The sequence below is a fragment of the Sturnira hondurensis genome, unplaced genomic scaffold (assembly GCF_014824575.4).
Source record: "Sturnira hondurensis isolate 20B ecotype Veracruz unplaced genomic scaffold, ASM1482457v3 Scaffold0006437, whole genome shotgun sequence".
Lineage (NCBI taxonomy): Eukaryota > Metazoa > Chordata > Mammalia > Chiroptera > Phyllostomidae > Sturnira > Sturnira hondurensis.
The window spans coordinates 1,157,259-1,179,271 of NW_028079068.1; the positions used below are offsets into that span (position 1 = coordinate 1,157,259).

At 51.8% G+C, this 22,013-nt stretch overlaps 1 protein-coding gene across 4 annotated transcripts in view; it reads left to right on the forward strand.

Moving 5' to 3' along the window:
• Positions 1 to 4,084: 4,084 nt before the first annotated feature.
• The window catches only part of DENND2A (DENN domain containing 2A), an 89,660-nt gene continuing 71,731 nt past the window's right edge, over positions 4,085 to 22,013 (forward strand). For 3 of the 4 annotated variants that reach the window (XM_037049064.1, XM_037049066.1, XM_037049067.1), the window contains exon 1: positions 4,085 to 5,043. In XM_037049064.1, coding sequence (XP_036904959.1) covers positions 4,733 to 5,043 — 311 coding nt within the window. In that variant the 5' untranslated portion in view covers positions 4,085 to 4,732. The remainder of the gene's footprint in view (positions 5,044 to 22,013) is intronic. The other variant, XM_037049065.1, reaches the window with a different exon arrangement.

Sequence of the window (22,013 nt, forward strand, 5' to 3'; positions counted from 1 at the left end):
CTCTATACTAGTGTGTCTCCCAGGGGACCTGAGCCACCTGGGGTGCTCGTGAAACTGCAGACTCCTGGGCGCCCCTGCATTAGGGTCCCTGCGGGGAAGATTAGGTTCCCCATCCCCTAACAAGCCAAGGGGATTATCTGGCAAATAAAAAGTTTGAGAAGCATGGCCCCCACCCCACCCCCAGGTCCTGCGTAGTAGACCCGGCCTGCCATTAGTTCCTAAGAGAGTTGGACCTGGGCATAAAAATTCTGGCCCTGCCCTGGCTGGTGTGGCTCAGTGGATTGAGCACAGGCTGAGAACCAAAGGGTTGCCGGTTCAATTCCCAGTCAGGGCACAGGCCTGGGGTGCAGGCCAGGTCCCCAGTTGGGGCCCCGGGAGAGGCAACCACACATTGATGTTTCTCTCTCTCTTTCTCCCTCCCTTCCCCTCTCTCTAAAAATAAATAAATAAAATCTTTTAAAATATTCTGGCCCTGTGGTACCTGCATACATAGAAAATCTCAGAATCGGTACTGGGAAAAGACACTAAGGGGGGGGGGCTGTCGTGAGCCCACTTGCTACCTTCTCCTTCTCTTTTTGTCTCTTTAGTTGAAATGTCTCAGTTACTTCTCATGAGAATTTCTCCCCCTCTGGTCCCCACCTCCTGATTGTCTAGGTGGCTTGTTCTAGAGCTACTCCGGTGCAGGTGCTGCTCCCGCACTAATGAACGCACGTGGCCCAACAGGCCCCTCCCTCCCACCTGAGGGGTGTGGTCTGGCCGTAGGTGAAGTCCCATCAGGCTCTGCAGGCTCTGCTCTGTTTTGCTGTGCCCTGCCCTGTGCAGCTGCGCTGCTCCTGGTTCTGTAATGTCTGTTCTAGAGCTACCAAGTGATCACAAAGACAGGCCCTCAGAAGCAAGGGGAGGATGAAGGCGCCCCGGGGCCCTCAGTCTGGGCCCTGCTGCCCTCCCCCTGGGTGGCCTCAGCTTCCCCTGCCCCTTCTACCCCACACCTTCTGGATGACCTTTGATTGGGACCAAGAACAAACCAAGGCTGGGTTTGAGGTTTTTGTGGGATGCTTGGCTTGGTTTGGTTTCCTCGGAGGGAGCCAGCCAGGGGTTGTGGTGGGACAGGAAGGGACTTGCATCCAGCCTCTGCAGGAGGGGAGAGGGGCCGAGGATGGGCCAAGCGGTGGAATAAGGATAGAGGGAAGGAGTCGGGTGCCTGGGAAGGCCAAGGGAGACCTGCTGCTTGTCAGATGGCTCCTCAGACTCAGCCGGCACTCAGAGGGATGAGGGGGGGGTCCTCTCTAAGGGCGTGTCGGATGTGACTTTTCCCCGCTAAAGTAAGTTCCCTCCATGCTCTGCTTCATCCAAATGTCAAGGAGATAAGCACAGATAAATGATTTCTCCCCCCATGCAGCTTTCTAGATGAAGCAATCATCGTAATAAAATAACCCAGCCTGTCATCCATCATCTGCTACATGTATGCCTTTCAACTGTGCCCTGGCAGGCACGTGGCAACGAGACAGAAGCAGGTTGCTGTGGAGGGGCGGAGAAGAGATGTTAACGGTGACCCAAATAGGGGTACCTGATGGGGGGGCTGGGGCGGGGTTAGAGATGTTCCAGGGACTGCACTGCCTGCGCCTTCCAGAGGGGGGCAGCATAACGAGAACCAGCGCTGAATGGTGAGCCAGAAATCCCCTCCTGAGCAGGTGGGTGGCACTGGGCAGAGCCTTTCCTCTCAGGCAGCCTGGTATAATAAAAGAACATGGCTTGAGCCAGACCAGCCTGAACCCATGTGACCTTAACTAAGGTACATAACCTCTCGGAACTTGGGTTTCCCACCCATAAAATGGTAGGAATAATATTTCATTTTCCAGACGTGTGAGGGGGATTACATGACAATGACATATGCAAAGTACCTGGAACCAAAAAGATGCTCAGTAAATGTTTACCATTCAGAATGAATTTAAGTGGAAATTAAACGATCTGGAGAGGAGATGTTCAAAGACTCCTTCTCAGGCTCTCTCCCGGTCTTAACCGGGCCAGCCCTCCCATCCATCAGTCTCCTTCACTTGGCTTGTTGCGAAGACGAAGCGGGCTCTGTGTTGCTGGCTCTGGCAGAGGCCCTGGGCCTAAAACGGGGGAGAGAGAAAAACTTTCTGCTCCCTGCTCTTGAACCCTGAGCACCTTGTGAAAGAAACAAGAGTCTAGGAAAAGAGTAACAAACACATGCTAACCGAGAGCGTCCCCTATGGGCCACGCCCGGAACAACACCCTTTCCTTGATCTATCTGCTTTAATCCTCACAACACGATGAGGTTGGGCATAACCATTGCTATTTCTACCTTACAAATGAAGACACTGAGGGTTAGAGGCGAAGCCCCCTGCTCTAGATTCAGTTTGACCTTCTGCCCCTGAGCCCGTACTCCCCAGCGGGACACGGAGGGAAGAGGGAAAAGGTGAGATGTTCTGCAGAGCTCCGTGGCTGCGCGGTGGAAAAAGCAGGATTTACGATAAAGAACAATCAACTCTTACCCTTCCTCTCACCCACAGCTTTCCCGACTTGAGGCCAGGCGCCCCCTCCCACCTGGCTCTCCCTTTCCACTATGGAGAGAAGCTGGAGACAGACAGGGAAGGCAAGGGGAGGCGCTGTTGGAGCAGTCGGTGTCCGGAGCTGGGAGAAGAGGGGGCCATTGAGAGGGTCTCCCAGGCCCCAGTCCACAGCCCCTACCTTGGGGGCTACCCTTCCCGTGGGAGCTAGAGAACTGGGGCTTGGGAGGGCCCAGGGTAGCACCAGCTGGGAAGTTTCAGAGAACCTGCTGGGGCAGGGCCACACAGGAAAGGAGGAAAAGGAGCCGTGTGTGGGTCCCCTACCATGGGGACATACTCCTCAGATTCCCAGGGGTGGAGGCAGGCAAACCTCAGGAACAGTGGAGCCTGGGCCTGGGACAGGCAGGCAGGGACAGAAAATTGCAAAGCGCAGGCGCCAGCATCACACATCAGAGTTTCAGAGTCTGACCTGAGGCATGAGTATTTTTCTTTCTTTTTTTATGATTTTATTTGTTTATTTTTAGAGAGAGGGGAAGGGAGAGAAAAAGAGGGGGAGAGACACATCAATCTGTGGTTGCTTCTCGCACGCCCCCTACTGGCGACCCAGGCATGTGCCCTGACTGGGAATCCAGCGGGCGACCCTTTAGTTCGCAGGACCGCACTCAATCCACTGAGCCACACCAGCCAGGGCTGTTTTTCCAAAATAAGCCAGTATCCAGAACTCAAAAGATGAAGGAGCAGCCACCTGCCACTTAGGACTTGCCACTCCTAAGGGCCTCCTTAGCCTTCTCTCTGGCTGGCCCACCTGAGATGTGTCTGGCAATTTGCAAGCCACAAAATCGAAGGCGATCAGCCTGTTTTGTACATTGGGGGGCGGGGGGAGGGGAGGAGGCAGCCATCTGGGCTCTGGGCTCTGAGCTCAGTGGTTCACCATCTGCCATTTTCTCCACTTTGCCTCCAGACACCCCAGGACCCTGGGAGTAATTAACCCTCAAGAAGCCAAGTCTCTGGTCTTTTTTTAAAAAAGAAAGTGAAAACGTATTGAATGATACCTCAGCAAACAAAACAATTATTTAAATGCTCACACTTTAAAAAAAAATGCTTGAACTTTTGCACATTGGTATTCCAAAATTTACAGTGCTTAGTTGAACGGGTGTGGCAGGAAGGAGTTTAGGGAGCTCTAGCGAGCCCTAGAAAAGCTTCGAAGATGTCATACAAGGAGCAAAACCCTTCACTAAGGAGCTGAAGCTTTTTTCCTGTGACTTGGATACCTGAATACTCCCTTAAATGTCAGGTCCGGTCTACAAACTGGAACTGCCTAGGCAGCATCTAAGTTTCCCCACGTGTCACAATCCTGTCCCGTCCCCCCCTCCCGCGACCCCGCCCTCACCCCTACACACTGCTTTTTGGATTAGTAAGCTAAACCTCTTTCTCCCTTTTTCCCCTTCTGCTAGGCTTTATTTAGGTCCCTCCTTGTAGCGCCCCCCCCCCCTCCCGCAGCTAAAGACAAGAATGACTTTCCTCCTGGTAGAAAGAGAGGCCTGGAGCCTTCCCTCCGCACCCATAAATCACCACCGCGAGGTCCGCGCCCCCCTCGGCAGCAGCCCGATCTCCTCCGCTCAGAAACTGCCCGGGGCCCCGGCCCCCGCCCCCGTCGGCCGCAGCACGAACTGCCCGCAGCACGTTCACGTGCGCTTCTTCCTTGGCAGTCCCACATCATGCGATCTGTGTCCCTGCACTGTCCCACGTCAGAGGCGCAGTGGGCGCTATAAAGTCCTGTGTCTGGGAAGCTCTGCCTGACTTCCCTCCTCGCCGGGTTCGAGAGCCCTTGTTCCCGGCGCTCAGGGGCCCTGGGCTCTCCTTGCCTGTGTTACGGTTTTCCGTGCCTCAGCCGGACTGTCCGTTGCAGGGGACACGCTCCCTAGGGTGTCACCACCTCCATCAACGCGTTAAACCGCTGGGGTGAGCGAAGCCGCCACCTCGGCGCGTCTACCTCAAGGTCTCAGCCCCGGGCTGGGGGAGACGAAGAATGCCGCTCGGTGGTCTCCAGCAAAGAAAGGGTTAATCCGCCCACTCCCCACCCCCCAAAAAGGAGCAGGGAAGAGTCCGGCAGAAGGTCCTGTTTACGGGAGCTGCTCGAGTCCGCGCGGCCCTCGGAGAGGCGTTGCCGTGGCGACCGGCCCGGCGCCCGCCAGCTGCGGATGAGCTCATTGGAGCGGCGGCCGGGGGGCGACGGGCGGGGGACGGCGGGCGCGCGGCCCGCGCAGAGCCGCCGCGCCAGCGGGGAGAGGACGAGGCTGCGGGCCGAGCCCGCCTTCCGCTCGCCCACGGCCGCGGCGGGGCGGTGGGGACGCGAGCGCAGGGAGCGCGGCTCTCTCGGAGAGGCCCGGCCGACGCCAGCGCGGAGGGCTGCGGGCCATGGCTCCCCCGGCCCCCGCCGCCTGCAGCCCCCGCCCGCCCGGGCGCCCCCGAGCTGCGCCTCGGAGCCCGCGGAGCCGCAGCCCGCCTGGAGGTAGGACCGGGCCGGAGGACGGTGGAGGGGCGCGCCGGGGGGAAGGGAGGAGACGGCTGGAGCTGCCCCAACCCGGAGCGGGGAAGTGGCTGTTTGCAGACCACGGACTGGGTGTCCCGTGTGCGGACGTGGGGACCGAGGCGCTTCAGTCCGACCTGCAGGACTTGAGCAGAAGTGCGGTCCCGACGCCCTGACGGGGTTCGCGATGACTTCCTAGGCCGAGCCGGGAAGCCGTCGCCCGCGCGCCTCGGGGATCTGCACAAACTGGGCAGAGCCCCCTCCCTGCGAGGTGCTGGGTCCCGGGGCGCGAGGGGAGGGGGGAGGGGGGAGAGCAAAGAAGGAATCGAGAATCGCTCAGCAGCCAACCCTCCCTCACTGTGGTCAAAATATGCAGTCTAGGGAAAGCAGGAAGGTGAAGACGATGGAGTCATCTTCTCTCTCCCACTTTCCCCCTAAAGATGGAGTTGGGAGCTCTCAGAGCCCAGCAAGAGTCTTAACAAAGGACATAATTATATTTGGGAGCTCTTGATTCAGACCACTGAGAACAGCCAGGCCACGGGGTGGGGGGGGAACCTTGTCTTTGAGGGGCGGGGGCGGGGGGAGCTGGGCGGTACCCTCCGGGGGCGCAGATTGGGGCCGGGTGGGGGGCTGCCGTGACTTGCGCTTGCTGGGGAAGTAACAGGCAAACTCTAGCTGGTGTTGAGATGTGCTTTGGAGGTATAGCAGGGTCATATCGGTCAGTCTCCAGGATATTTGTTACGGGACTCTTCCACCCTCGGCGGTTACTACATAAAGGGAAAGAACGAAATCCTTCCTGCTTGCACTGTCAGACATCAAACACACCAAAGGAGTGGTGAAGAAAGTCTTTAGGGGCCTGCTTAGGATGGAGCGGAATTCTGGCAGAAGTCAAGGGCAAACGGTGCCTGTTTTTGAGGAGGGGTAGTGAAGAGGCTGGCGGAGGGACTGACCTCCAATCCCTTTGTTCGGAGATTTGAACCCTGCCCGCGGCATGTCTTCACTGACTTTACATTTCTCTGTGCTAGGCATTCAGGACACAGTGATAAATACCACCCTTCTTTCCAGGAACTCACCATCCAAGTTGGACAGTGAAACAAAGCATTAAAACCGGTCCTGGCCTGGCCTGGCCATGAGCACTGCGTGCCAGGGCAGCTCCGAGCTGGGAGGCGCACAGAGTGCGTGCTGCTGGGGCCGAGTCCTGAAAAGCTCTTCACCAAAGAAAACAAAGCAGGGAAGGTTGTTTCTGGCTGAGGGAACAGCATGTGCAAAGTCACTGAGAGGGAGGGAGGGGGACAGGCAAGTGTGGGAAGAGCTCTTGGTGGAAGTGTGCTCCTGGAGGTGAGCAGGATCTCACTGAAACAGGAGAGGAGGCACCAGTTGGCATCTTAGAAAGCCCACATATGGTGCAGGATGAAGCCACAGGTCCTGCCGGCAGGGCCCCCTGCGGCAGTGGTGAGGCGGGATGGACCTATCCAAGAGATAGAGAGGTCAAATCTGGAGACCGGGCTTTGGGCACAGGATGAGATGGCTTCGACTAGCTCGGAGGGGGAAAGCTCAGGGGAAAACAAAGCAAAGCAAAAGAAATGGGTGTTTTGAATGGCCTGCATGATCAGACCACAGTCACTTGGACAGTGAATTTGGCTCTCAATTTTCTGGCAGCTTAGAGACAAACAAAAATACACTGGATTGCATAGCTTTGGATTTGGGACAACAGAAAGCATACAAGTTAATTTTCAGAACAAATCTTTTCCTGTAATTGAACTCAACCAGGGATGTGTCGGGCAGCTAGACTCTGACACGGAGGAGCCATGGTCCCTTAACTGTAGGAAGGGGTGACACCTACTTTGAGGAATGTCAGGGTAAAGTACCCAAGGTTCCCAGCCATGCAGGGCAAAGCAGGCACATCATTGTATGGCGCAGAGGTGGGTGGCCCGAGACTCTGGTCTGGAAAAGGGGCCACACAGGGCAGAGTGTGCTGTGAAGGTCGATGTCCAGAAATGCTGACCAAAGGGAAACGGGGAGATGGGGAGATCGGAAACAGCATTTGAGGATTCCGTTCAGAGGGGCCAGTCCACTTCCCCGAGTGGTCCGGATCTTCCTGCCCTCAGACCTCACGTGGAGCCTGCTTGGGGTGGGGGGAAGGGTGGGATTCAGGAGACCAGAGATATCCATCCACTCCGAGGAAGGCCAGGGAGGGTGGGGTCTCGTTTGCTGCACCACCCAGAATGTTGCAGAAGGACGAGGAATTCCAGCTGAGGGCTGACAGGTTCTGCAGACTCGGCCGCAGATCTCCCGGCCAGGCCCTTCCCCGTGGTTTCTGCAGAAGGGACAGACCCGCAGGGTCTACGTCAGTGCGCTCCTAATGTGCCTTCTAAAGTTTCAGCCATTTCTTGCCAACGATAAACGTCTTGACATCGATTAGATGTGAGATTCTACTGTTGCCCTCCCCTTGCGTTTCTTAGCTTTTTTTAACTATAGAAATGATCCCTGACAGTATAGTCTTGGGTTTCGTACCTTTTTAGAAAAAGATTTCACCTATTTATTTTTTTAGAGAGGGGGGAAGGGAGGGAGAAAGAACGAGAGACACACAGATCAGTTTCCTCCTCCACGTGTCCCACTGGGGACCAGACCTGCAACCCAGGCCTGTGCCCTGACCTGGACTCGAACTCACGACCTTTCGTTTTGTGGGACGATGCCTAACTGACATTCACACTGGCCAGGGCACATTGCTTAACGTTTTGAATTTGGGGTGCACATCAGAAGATACAAGACATTTCAGTGTCTTGAAACAACCACGCCTGGGCTCCACCCTAAACCAGTTAAATCAAAATCTCCACGAATGAGCCCAGTAGGTACAGCAGGGTTTTTTAAAGGTTCCAGGTGATTTTACGGTACAGCCAAGCCTGAGAGTGGCTGCTTTGACAGCCACCTACAGGGTTCATTAGAGCAGGGGACAAAAAAACTCAGATTCCAAAAGCAAGGATCCAATAACCCTGGCTGGTGTAGCTCAGTGGATTGAGCACGGGCCTGCGAACCAGAGGATCGCGGTTCGATTCCCAGTCAGGGCACATGCCTGGGTTGCAGGCCAGTTCCCAGCAGGGGAAGCACAAGAGGCAACCATACAATGATATTTCTCTCCCTCTCTCCTTCCCTTCCCCTCTAAAGATGAATAAATAAAATCTTTATTTAAAAAAAGCAAGGATCCAGTAGAATTTACAGTGAGGAAGCCTAATGCTCCTAGTGAAGCCAACTGCCTAATCAGCTCTCAACATCAAGACCTAAAGCCCTCTGAACAGGTGCAGACGAGGAGACCGGTTCTAGACACACGTATGTGGCACTTTCTGGGCGTGAAACAGGTTTTGAGCAGAAACTCTGAGCGTAATGACGAGGCTACCGCAGGTGCAACTGCCTGGCCTACTGCGTCTGTAGGCAGTGCCACGCCACACATACCTCCTTCCTCGTGTGCCTGGAACCTTTCATGAGCGCTGAGCCCAATAAGCTGCCCAACTATGTCTCCTGCTGTTGGTTTTGCGTTCCCCTAACCTTGATCCCACATCACCAGGATTCCTTCCGCACACGGTGGCGTAGGCGGAAACCTGGGGTGGGTCGGTGACCGGCCACCGAAGCCAGCCCCGTGGAGTGACCCAGAGCGCCTCCCTCTGTCTCCCTCATACTTCCTCGCTTCTCAGAAGGGAAAGCGTAGCAAGAGTTGAATGTGATTTAGTGCTCAGTTCTCTGTCTACCCACTGCGGCTGTAGCAAGGGCAGCCGTGTATACCTACTGGGACACTCCACAATGAGGGGTCCACGTGCACTGGCATAGGCAGGTGTGATTCTGTACCATCCCTCTGTCCCTCTCCCCAGCTTTATTTGCTCCCCCCCCCCGTACCCCAGAGTAGAGGCCTGGCCCCAGGTTAGAAAGTGGGTCGACTGGCCACCCAGGGCTGTCTGCATGTGAACGTTTCATCCGCACCGAGTGAGTCAGAGGGGCCTGGTACCACTGTCCCTGCGATTGCAGCTTACCATGGAAAAACTAACAACTGACTGCCTTTTTCCAGCAAATTGAAACCATTCAGACAGGACGCATCTATAATTTTATTTGCGTTTCTCACGTCCCTGGGAAGTACAGGCTCAGCCTCTTCCGATGACCGAGCAGAGGCATTTGTACGGGATTGTGTAGCAAATTCAGATTCACGTGGACCTCACGTGGTCCAGGGAGCATTGAGCTTGTGGGGAAGCCATAGGGCTCTGATTTGGTCACTGGGCAGGAGCCACAGGCAGCCTGAGACACAGACCTTGCGTCCCCTGCTGTTGGAGCAGGACCAGTTCCTCAGCCCCGGACTTGGTCAGGGCGGCAGCGGGGAAGGTGCACGACCTTCCCACAGCAGCTGGCCGGTGCTCAGGCTGCTGCCAGGCAGCGTCTCCAGCTCTGGGGCTGCACTTACTGTTCTGGGCCATGAGATTGGTTCAGATTTGGAATGAGGTATGTGGCCATCGGACCTCGAGAGATGCCAGACTCCCTGGCATCTTGTGGCAACTGTCATCCTTTACATCTGGTCCATTTCACCGCCTGTTTGTGACAATCAACAGACATACGCAAGCTCCCAGGACATCAAAAAGGGACCAGTGCGGTCTGTTTATTCTGCAGCTGCACTGGTGCATGTGACACGGTGGGAAACTGTTGGAGACTCGGAGAGCCCAGCACGTAGTAGGGACAGGGCCCAGAGAGCTTTTGCTCCAGGCTCTCCTTTCACCCGGCTGGCCAAGAGCCTGGGGCAGAGAGGAGAGAGACTGGGGAAAGGGTCAGAGGGGCTGCTGCGTTCAGGGTGGAGAGACCGAGAAACTAGAAGAGCCAGCCAGCCCCCTGTAGCAGGCAGGGCTGCAGGCTGCTCCCACACCCCTGAAGTCTGGCTTGCATCCCTAACCATCTGCTGAGACCTTATTCTAGGTCACTGCTGCTGCATCCGAAGGCTGGTTCGCTGTTCTCGTTGTACGTGAGCTCCCCCCGAGGAAACAGATCAAAGGTGGTGGAAAACTGGTGTGCAGGGACTTGTCTCGGCCCCTCCCCCCCAAAGCTGAAATGCTTCCCGAACCCCTGGCTGTCCCACATTCCTGGGACCCCCTAGACCCGCCACCCGGCTTCTGCCATTAAAGGATAAACAGGCCATTCTGAATGGCAGGTGTCCCCCCCACACCTTTGTTAAGTATTTTGAGCGTGGCTTCCTCATCTGAGACACCATGCTGTTTTGGTGGTCTTAACTGTTTTCAAAAAAAAAAAAAAAAAACGAGCTCTTCACTAATTCTTTTTCTTCTCACTTAACCATGTATTCATGCCACACCGCAGCAGACCAAGATCAGGGCTAGACACTAATGGAATGAAAAGGAGCCTAATTCAGCCACCAGACCTCACCGTCTGCTTGGAGGGCCCAGATAAAGAAACCGAGTCCAAGGCTGAGTACCAAGGGCAAGGTATCTACAGCACCAACCCCATGGCTCGCTGAGTTCTTCGCTCTGCTTTCGGTCACCCCTCTCAGAGGGCTCATCCATGGTCTCAGGTTCTCTAGCTCCCTCCCAGCCTCCCATCCCCGGGGTCATTCCTTCCCCAGACCCTTAGGTCTTTACTGCGATCGTCTGCTCCACGTGTGTCCTCTCGAATGTGCCACCTGAGCCTTAAGTCCGAAAGGTCTAAGATCGCAGCACATCTTCGTCATGTATCTTTATTTTCCAAGGGTAGCAAACCTCAACTCCTCTTCCTCACTTTCAGAATATTCTCCAGCCCTTGCCATCTTCTTCACCATGGTCCCCCCATTACTGTGAATTGGGGTTCTTGTCATCTGATATAAAAGACTCGGAGACTCGGAACACTGATGAAGGCCAAGGGCGATTCATTCAGGCTCTGCAGAGATAGGGCCTCCAGTCCTGTCCCCTAAATGTGGGGCTTAGCGGTTTGCTATTGCACGGGAATATGGAAGTTGCCAGGGTCAACCAGTCAGGGTGTAGGTTAGCAGGCTTTTTCCTTTTCTGGAACACGGATGTCAGCCATGCAAAGCATTCTGGGATTGTGCTGGACTTATTATGGGATGCAGGAAGGGAGTCTCCCAAGCAGGTGTTGAGCTGGTCTCTGGGGTGGGTGGCTTGTCTTTAGATCCGAAACCGTGCTTTCTAACTATAGGGCTTAACTCGCTTAATTCAGTAGAGCAGTTAGTTCTGGTAGGGCTTGACTGGGAGTAATTTGGGGGGAAGGTTTTATTCTACATGTTTCACCCCCCACTCCCATCACATATCTCATCACTCCTGTCTCGTTGGTCAGTCTTCATCCTGGGCAAGAGCACCCCTGATTTCCTTCAAGCTCTTGCCTCACCTTGAACTTGTTCTCTTTCCCCAGCTGTTGAAACCCAGTCTAGCCTTCAAGGGCACCCGTACTCCTTGGAAGGCATCGGTGACCGCTGCCATTGTCCACCTCTAAATTCCTCCAGTTGCTTTCACAGCACTTACCACCGACCGGAGTTTGGTTTGCGCCTTAAACCAGTCTCACACTGTGACTTTTGGTAAACAGGTGTCAGGCATTCCCTGGGCTGAGCTTGTGTTGTTTGTCTTGAAAAGTTGCAGTCTCTTATTCGGTTGTTTGGGTTTTATTGACTTAAGGACCATCCAACCTGCAGAGAATTTTCATGAGTTTATTTGAGCCAAAATTGACAACAATTGCTAGGAAGCAAAATCCCAAAAGCAAAATGACGGTTTTGTGGCTTCTTTGATGAAAATTAGGAGGGAGATTACAAGAGGTGGGAGAAAGCCAGGCGGGGACTGAATTACAGGAAAGTTAACAAGATTTTGGGCTCTCTGGAGGGTGTTTATTTCAGAGGTGGGTTGACTAATGGCACAGAAACAATGGACAGGGTTTGCTTGAGGCAAAGTAAACCTTTCACTAAATAAATTACACGCCTGGGGCGTGACTACCCACCGTACCCGCCCAGATAGGGATTTGTGATCGGATTGCCCTGTGCTGTTACTTCCCTAGAATCCCCTTTTCCTCCACAGTTCACATCCCTAGCTCTAGGGCAGGGACCAAATATTTCCCAGCAGTACCTCACGTGGAGTACTGCATTCAGCTCATTGGTGACAGTATCGATTAATTTAAAATCCATCCACACTGGCTCTGATTGGCTCACTAAAATCTCAGGGGAAAGGCCATTTCCCGTATCTCAGGATTTCGCTAAATGAAAAGAACACATTCCCAGGCATTGCGCAACTCCGGAGGATGAAACCCCAGGCAGTATAGTAAACAAACAGCAGTGGGGGGCCTCGGCCTGTGAGGAGCCTGGAAGCCGGGGGTGGGGGGTGGGGGGGTGCGGGAGGTCAGGACGCTGCAGGCTGTGCTGGTAGGGCGGGCTCTTCCTCACTTTGAAACTAAGCACTCGTACCCCCCTGGCTTCTACGGAAACGGAAGGGGGTCCCGCTCCCCCTCCGATTTCAACATCAACTTTCACAGCCAGCACCGTGACATGTCCGAAAGAAAGGGTTTTACAGCCTCGTTACAGTTACAGTTGCAAACCACTCGGGCTGGGTGAGCAGCCCTGCAGATGAGCTGAGGAGGTGGTGGTGTCCTTACTGTAAAGTAGGGTCCTGCGTCACTGCTCAACCCCGTGTCATTCGAGTTAAGTTCACTTTGCAAGGACAGAGGACGTGTATTGAGTGCTTTTCACGAGACAGGTGCAGGGCTGAGAGCTTTACAGGTGCAGTCTCATTTAATCCCCCCGCTGGCTTTCACAGACGCGGTGCCACTGTTACCACTGTTTTGCAGAGGAGAGAGCTAAGGCTTAGAGAGTAACTGGCCCCAGTTCCTCAGCTCTCAAGTGGCAGACCCGGCATTGGAACCCGGGTCTGTCTGCTTCCGATCCCTCTGCTGTTAACCCCCTTGATATGCCATCTCCTAAGCCGATTCCCAGAGCTGGGATCAGGGCTGAGCAGTCTCAGCCCCCTTCTGTCTCTCTGGGCTCAGGGAGCCATGATGCCGGCCAGGAAAGGGGATGGGAGATGACGTCTCACTCTAAGATTGCTGCCTTTTGTCCAAATGTGCTGGCCAGGAGCCAGGCTGGAAACTCTCTGCTCATGGAAAGAAAAAGAACAGAAGCCAGCGAAAGAGGGTGGGAAAGGAGCTGCGGGGGAAGGAAGGAAGAGGAGAGCAGGAAGGAGAGAGGGAGAGAAGAGGTGGGGAAGTGAGGAAGTTGAGGGTTTGGCCCGGAGGTGCCTTGGTTGCGGGGTGTGCATGGTGGGCAGGGAGCGGATGGTGGGGGGGGGGGGAGTGATAGGGGCCGGTACTTTGAATGAAATTCAATCCGAACGATTTACTGAGTGGCTACTCTGTAGCCAGGAGGGAAGGCCTGTCCCCTGGCCCCAAGGCACTGGTTTGGGCATCAGACACTGGACTCTTAAGTGTGACTACCTGGATTCATTCAGCATCCATGCGGCCTTGGGAAAATGAGTCCCTGCAGCTTGGGCTTCCACATCCAGAAAGCGGAGGTGTGAGAGTTCAGTGGAACAATCGGCAGAATCCTCCTTAAGGAAGAATAAGCGCTCAGTGAATGGCAGCCATTCATTCATCACTGCGGTTTAACTTGAGGTGCCAAACATAAATATGTGAAACCTTGAATAACATATATATAAATAACAGCCCTGGCTGGCGTGGCTCAGTGGACTGAGCGCCAGCCTTCGAACCATAGGGTCACCGGTTCGATTCCCAGTCAGGGCACATGCCTGGGGTGTGGGCCAGGTCCCCAGAAAGGGGCTCAAAAGAGGCAACCACACACTGGTGTTTCTCTCCCTCTCTTTCTCCCTCTTTTCCTTCCTGCTTAAAAATAAAATAAATAAAATATTTAAAAGTGTATATATGTATATATATATATGTCACAAAGCTAAACACAGAAGAGGTAATACAAGGTCATGCACGTTAAGATAATGAAGTGTAGATAAATGAATAACTCTGCTATAGAAATTCAGAGGAGGGGGAAGAACTTCCGTTTGGGGTGATGAGGGTGGGTGTTACGGAAAAGTTGGGTGTGAAGCCAGATTCTGAGGTGGGAAGATAATAACAGGCATGGGTAGGATGACAACTGAGGGGAAGAGCACAAACCGAAGGTGGGGTCGGGGAAGTTCTAATCCACAGAAGCCCAAGGGTGTTAGGACACTCTAGCCATTCGCGTGCCCACAGTATGCACTTGGACTTGGTATTCTACTTACTATATACATTCCAGCTGCAAAAAAGTGGATCATCAGGATGCTGGGAGAGGCATCTGGCTGTGACCTAGCGTAGCCCCCTGCTCAGTCTGTCTTAGCTTTCTGGTGGATTTTGCCTTCTTTGTGGCTCTGGCTGTGGAAGTACCATTGTCTTCCTGTTCCTTTTATTTTTCATCTGTGTGGTTTTTAAAAAATTGTCTCTCTTCCCCTCAATCTGCAGTTTGTTTTCTTTAACCTGCTACCACTGAGCCTGTTCTCCTTGCCGATATAGGGCAGAGAAGCTCTGAACACTGTATTTGTGTTTTCATTAAAAAGAAAGAAGAAAAACCATTCAGTTCGAGCCAGTGCCTAATACTGCATGGAAGCTTTGGGGAAAATGTTTGTTTGTTTGTTTGTTTGTTTGTTTTTAAGGTTTTATCTATTTACTTTTTTGAGAGGGGAAGGGAAGAAGAAAGAGGAGAGAAACATTAATGTGTAGAGGAAGAGAAATACCAATGTGTGGTTGCCTCTTGTGGGCCCCCTACTGGGGACCCGGCCTACAACCCAGGCATGACTGGGAATGGAACCAGTGACCCTTTGGTTCGCAGGCTGGTACTCAATCCACTGAGCCACACTAGTCAAGGCGGGGCAAATGTTTTGTTTTGTTTTTTCTTGTTTTATAAGAATCTCTCCACATCCTGCCCTGGCTGGTGTGGCTCAGTGGATTGAGTGCAGGCCTGCAAACCGAAAGGTCACTGGTTCAATTCTTGGTCAGGGCACATGCCTGGGCTGTGGGCCAGGCCCCCAGTTGGGGGCATGCAGGAGACGACCGATCAATGAATCTCTCACAGGTAGATATTTCTCTTCCCTCCCCTTCTCTCTAAAAATAAATAAATAAAATCTTTAAAAAAAAAAACCTCTCCACATCCTAATAGCAAAGAATATTTCTCTTAAGAAAGAAAGAAACAACAGCAATAAAAAGAATGCTAACCCCAGAAGTCTCTCTGGTTTCTGAAGACGTGGGCTCCTCAGCTGACCACAAAGAAAAGAACCACCTTCATCCGGAGTAGAAACTAGTAGGCCCAGGTTCTCCACAGAAACATGAGTCACCTCCAGATGTGAGTGTGGAGGAGATGAATGAGTTCTAAGTGGGGTGACAAGAACCTTGGGTCCTGCTGCTGGCTTTGCCACCATTTAGCCAGGTGACTGAGGCTGGGTCAGCCACAAAACTCCTGGGCCACACTGTGGCTGGTCATTTTGAGCCCCAACTGCTTCCGGGTCACTGTCCTCTGTTCATGTCTTACAGCTGCTCTGTGCCAGGGGCTTTTCTAGCTTTATTGCATATCCCTCTTTCCCCCTCTCTGAATTTCCTCATTAGACAGGGGCCTCTAAGAAGCACTGTCACTTACAGGCTGGGTTCCCAGTGACCGACTGGGTCACGAGGGGCAAGTGCGGAGGCCAGGGGGAAGATGTGGAAGGCTGGGTCAGCCGGCGCAGGCGCCATTGCCAACAGGGTCCTGGGAGAAGGGGCTCAGCATTTCCTGAAGGGAAATGACTTCCATAAACAGATGAAGGGATGGGAAAAAGGATTCCTCTCTCCCTTTCATCCTGTCAACTCAGCTCTTCCTTCTGGTGTCCAGACCCTGCAGCCTCTTATAAATGCTTTTCTTTTTAAAAAAAATTTACTTATTTTTAGAGAGGGGAAGGGAGAGAAACATGGATACGTAAGAGATACATTGATCCTGTTGCTTCTCACACACTCCTGAACTGGGGACCTGACCGGGCATTGTGCCCTGACTGGGGATTGAATCAGGACCCTTTGGTTCACAGGTTCACTGAGCCACACTAGCCTTCACATGTTCTTATGCCCTGAAAATGCTTTTCATGAAGCACATAAAAATGCTTTTCATTCACATGTGTCAGTGTGTGCATGTGGGAGAGACGTGAGCTCTGCCTTCTTGTCTATTGTAGGTTCAAAATAAGAACTGAAGCCCTGGCTGGTGTAGCTCAGTGGATTGAGTGCGGGCCTGCGAACCAGAAGATTGCGGTTCGATTCCCAGTCAGGGCACATGCCTAGGTTGCAGGCCAGTTCCTGACGGGACACACCAGAGGCAACCATACATTGGTATATCTCTCCCTCTCTCCTTCCCTTCCCCTTCTAAAGAAAAATAAATAATGCCACTGTTGTTTAGGGGGGTTTTATTGGGAAGGAAGGACGGAAGGAGGACGCACATACCTTCCGTACCATGTGCTATGTAACGCACCCAAGGGTTCAGCAGAGCTTGCTCCAGTGATGCTTATAATCCTCCGTTCGGGTCATAACCCTGAACGGTTAGGTCTCATGGCATTGGCCTTACTGAGACTTCAGATGCTCCCAACAGCCCAGTGCCACGAAGCGCCTCCATGGGAAGGGAAAGGGACTTGGTGGCCGCAGCCCTTCTGACCCTGAATAAAGTAACGGAAACGATCGGATCACACCCAACCGCCTCTGCCAGGCCGGAGGCAAACCTAATGCCGGCGTCAGTTCCCTTAGTAGTCGAGGTTTGCTCAGCTTCAGCCACGTGAATGCAGACTCATGTTTACAACTCACACACCCCACAGCTTTCCTTTTCCGCTCCGGGAAAGTAATTAGACACAAATTGAACGTGACTGTCTGCTGGTGGGGATGCTTCCGCTTCCTTAAGCAAACGAGGTTACTACGTTATCTTGTGGAACCGTGGGCAGAGATGCAGCCAGGCCTCTAGAATGGAATGGAACCAGGGAGTGTAAAGCCACCCTTCCACTGGCATCATTCTTCCCCCCAGCCTAGACTCTCTTCGCGGTGCACGGGGTGGAAAATGGCTGCCTCCCAGCGCTGTTTCCGAGTTCCGGCCACACGGCTTAGCAACTCCCTAGGGCGGGACCTGATTGGCCCGACTTGAGTAAGGCCTCCTCCAGAGCCAATCAGCTGCAGCTGGGGGCGGGATCATAGTTCAAACATGGCCGTTTAGGCTCCAGGGACCCCGTGAGTGAGAGAAGGCGCAGTTTACAGAAAAGGAAAGGGTCCAGCTTGCAAGGTAGGCAAGCTCTGCTAGTCCTTGCAGTATGTACTGCGTGTGTTATGTTCCTTTAGCCGTTTTGTGCCCATGTGTCCCAGCCACTCTGTTCACAAGACCCCTGCCGCCTCGGATACTTTCGCAAAGACGTTGCTTGTGATGAAGTGGAATACTAAAGCAAGGGCTTTGGGGCTGGACACATCACTTTTGAAATGTCGGTGCTACTGTTATCAGGTATGTGCCTCAGTTTCCTCAACGGTAAAATGAAGTTGACTTCCTGTCATGTATCCAGTATATGGCGCTGGGTGCTTTGATGGACCCTCATTCCTCCCTCCTTTTTTTTCCCCTCCCCTTCTCAGCTTTAATTTACTCACATACCATAAAAATTCATCCATTTATTTATTTTTTAAAGACTTTATTTATTTATTTTTAGAGGGGAAGGGAAGGAGAGAAATACCAGTGTATGGTTGCCTCTCGTGCGTCCCCTGCTGGGGACTGGCCTGCAACCCAGGCATGTGCCCTGACTGGGAATGGAACCGCGATCCTGTGGTTTGCAGGCCTGCACTCAATCCACTGAGCTACACCAGCCAGGGCTAAAAATTCATTCATTTAAAGTGTATAGTTTAACGGGTTTTAGTATACTCACAAAGCTCTGCCACCTTCCCTGCAGTCCATTGGAAACCATTTTCATCACACCAAAGAAGAAACTGGCACTTCTTACTCAGAAGCACCCCCCTGCCCTGAAGTCCTGAGCAGCCCCTGATCTGCTTTCTGTCCCTATAGAGTTCCCTACCCTACACAGTTTATATAAATCAGGGTGTCAGACTCATTTTCCCCCGGAGCCCCATCAGCCCCATGGTAGCCTTCAAAAGGCTGAATGTAATTTTAGGGCTGTATAGGTGTAACTACTCCTTAATTAGGGGCAAGGAGCTCAGGGCTGCCACCTGGTGGAAACAAGGTGGAGGGCTAGATTCAGCCCCAGGGCCTTGTGTTCGCCACCTGTGATAGAAATGGATTCCTATAATATGTGGACTTTTGAACTGGCTTTTCTATTCACTTAGCATAGTGTTTTCATGGTTTATCCACGTTGTAGCATATATCCATTCTTCATTCTTTTTATGGCTGTTACTCTGTTATATGGATATATCACATTTTGTTTATCTGTCCATTGATGGCATTGGGATTGCTTCTTCGTAATGGCCATTTTGAATAATGCGAATGGAGTGTTAGTGTAAAAACATATATGAACATATATTTTCCTTTTTTAATGACATGTTTATTTATATAATCTTTTTCTTTCCATTACCATTTAGTTAGTTCCCTTATACCCAGCTGGACATATATTTTCATTCCTCTTGGGAGACACATTATTTCTGTAATTAGGTTTGTAAAGTGCTTTATGCAGTGCCTGATAGATCATAGAACACAACAGTGCTAATTTCTTTACTCTGACCTTCCCAGGGGTTATGAACGAGAGCTATTTCCTGCTTGCTGCCCTTAGAAGAAAGTCAGGCTCTTCCAAAGAGCCTGACCCCTGGGGGTTAGACTCTGAGGTCACTGCCCCTGGGGTCCTGGCATCACTGAGTAGCAGATTCTTGCTTCAGGCCTGTGAACGGGGGTCCATCCAGGGTGGTTCTGGCTAAAGGTACTGAGAGAACAGAACACAAAGTCTGAGGGTCAAAATATAAAATTTGGAGTAGAAAGATAAGAGTTGGGTCTGGGCAGGCCTCTGAATCTTGATTTTCTCCCCTTCCAAATGAAGATACCAATAATCACATCTAGAAATTGGTGCGTGGGGAGGGGCTTATGTTGTTGTAACGTGTATATAATATGGAAATCGGGGCCTTACAAGTGTATGCCAAGCGTTAGGGCTGCCATAGAAGAATCTGGCTTTGAAACTCTGTTCAAGTCATAGGAGGTTCAGGCTGCGGTTGGAGCCCTTTAGGAGCACTGGTCAGAATCTTCAGGGGCTGCTGTTAGCCCCCCAGGGCTATCGAGTCTTTGTGAACTAGTTGTCAGCGAAAGGAATTCTTGCCTGCAGCTGGTTTCCTGGCTCAGAAAGACCCAGGTCTTCCTCAGTTCACCAGGACTGTGGGCACGTCAGGTTTTCAGTGTGATCTTGCTTGAACACCTTTGGGCTATTCAGTTATCCCTGCAACGTTTATTACGAAGTCCACCTTTGCCCTAGTGATTTAAGAAGTCACTTTTTTCAGCCCTGGTTGGTGTAGCTCAGTGTATTGAGCATGGGCCTGCGAACCAAAGGGTTGCTGGTTCAATTCCCAGTCAGGGCACATGCCTGGGTTGTGGGCCTGGTCCCCAGGAGGTAGCATGCAAGAGGCAACCACACATTGATGTTTCTCTCCCTCTCTTTCTCCTTCCCTTCCCCTCTCTCTAAAAATAAATAAAGTCTTAAAAAAAAGAAGTCACTTTTATCATATATAAAGTTCTGTGTATATTTGACTCTATATCTAGACTTTCTATTCTGTTCCACTGGTCTATTTATCCTGGCAGTTTTAATTATAGAGGCTTTATAGTGTCTTTTCATATCTGGTAAGGCTAGTTGCTCCCACACCCTTCTCCCCCATTTTTAAATTTTTCATTGTTTTCCTGGGTATTCTCACATGTTTGGCAGTCTGGTTTTAAGGTGTTCATTGACCTCCTGGGAGGTCCTGGGGTGGGTCAGGGACGGGATTGGAGTTAGGGTTGAGTCATCCTTTAGACCTGGGTGTGCGCACCTATTTTAGTAAACTGTGTAAGATTCTGTTTTCTTTTAGACTCATGAGCACTGATGTCTTCTAGTGGCAGGATAGCACTCATTTTCCCCGAATCACCAAAAGAACTTTTTTAAACGTGTTAAAATTGGTAAATTCAGATAAAAGATAGATAAGGGTGTTCCGTACTTTTCTTTCACTTGTTCTGCGGACTTGTAATTATTTCAAAATAAAGTGTATTCCAGGTCATTATGCTTCTGGTAGCATCTTGGTAAAAGTTTTCATGAAGTCAAGCCATGTCCTGTTCGTAGATTCTGCCGTGGTTCGCATGTTGATCGACTCCGAGGAAATCCAGCAGATCGCTTAGGCTGATCGTGCAGAATCGGTGCTGCTTTCCACTTGGTGGTTGGTGCCTCACTGTCTGACAGTGGGGCAGAGGCGTGATGGCTGCGCTGGAGAGACGGTGTCTTCAGGCTGAGAGACGATGCAAGCCGCTCCGTGGAACACAGCCGAGTCTGTCACAGGGTAGTGTACGTCCAGGCACATAGGGTCAGGGGGGACAGTCTGCACAGAGAATTTTCTGCTAGCAGACTCCTGTCTCAGTAGTCTCTCAGTTGCGTAAGTTGGGTACTAATGATTGACAAGACAAAGGGACAAAGAATGCAGTAGCGCCTGGGGACGTACCTGTAGGTGGCCTTATGATGGATGATTGTTTATCGTTGATGCTATCTCCAGTTTGGTATTTATATAAGTTGTTATGCCATTCCGCAGTGACTAACAAACGTATTTGTGGTTACATTTTATGGAGCACAGATAACCGTCAATCGTCAGGCTTTGATATGCCTGCTAAGAACAGTGAGGTTGGTCAGAGGTCGCAGCATGAAAGGTAAAAATGAAACGAAATCCAGGACCCAGAGATGGAGTCGGTTGTGTTCACGTCTGCGCAGCTTCCTTAAGCGTTTAGTCATCTGGAGGATGTGCAGGCATCCCCACCTTTCACCCGTCTACCCCAAAGGAAATTTGGTCCCTCCTTCAAGCCCAGATCCACAGAAGGCCCGTGCCTTGCCCCCGTTTGGTTCATCATATTGTGTTTTGTATTGAAGACATTTGTGTGCATCTTATTTCCTCAGCTTTATTGAGATCTAATTAATATGTGATGTTGTGTAAGTGTAAGGTATATAGTGTGATACGATATACATATATACTGCAGAATGATACCATGGTAAGATTAGTTAACATATCCATTGCTTCACAGTTAACTGTTTGTGATGAGAACATTTAAGATCTCTCTAAGCAACTTTCAAGTCTATAATATGATATTGTCATATGCATCTTATTTCCTATATAAAAATGAAACTCTCAGAGGGTAAATGAATCTATTTATTTTATGTTTTTTCCCATGATTCACTCAGTTCTCAGTGTGAAGTAGACCCAGCTATTAGTTGGAAGAATGTACATGTCAGTTTAGCCATGGGTCTCAATATGGTCTCTCTTTGGACCCATCGAAATGTCTCTGCTGGGAAGTGGCTACCCCAGACCAAGTCTTGGCGGTTACTAAGGGAAAGGAGGTGATGAGAACAAAGCGTCACTTACGCCTCCTTTCAGGAGAGACTGTGTCAAAGCAAAACAAATTGTGGGGTGATGGGCTCTGCTGAGCCCGAAGCCCTGAGGCTGCCTTGTGACTAGAGACAACCTTGGGGCCTACTGGGGGCGCCGCAGGGCAGAGCTAGACACTGGAGACAACACCAGGGTTCCCATTTTCCCCTATGTGTGGTAGCAATAATAATGTGCACTCATTGTAGAAAATTGGAAGTCAGGTTTTTGGTTGTAGAAAATATAGATAAGTAGAGCCCTGGCTGGTGTGGCTCAGTGGACTGAGTGCTGGCCTGCAAACAGCTCGCTTATTCGCTCACACCCCAGTCAGGGCACGTGCCTGAGTCACTGGCCAGGTCCCCAGTAGGGGGCACGAAAAAGGCAACTGATTGATGTTTCTC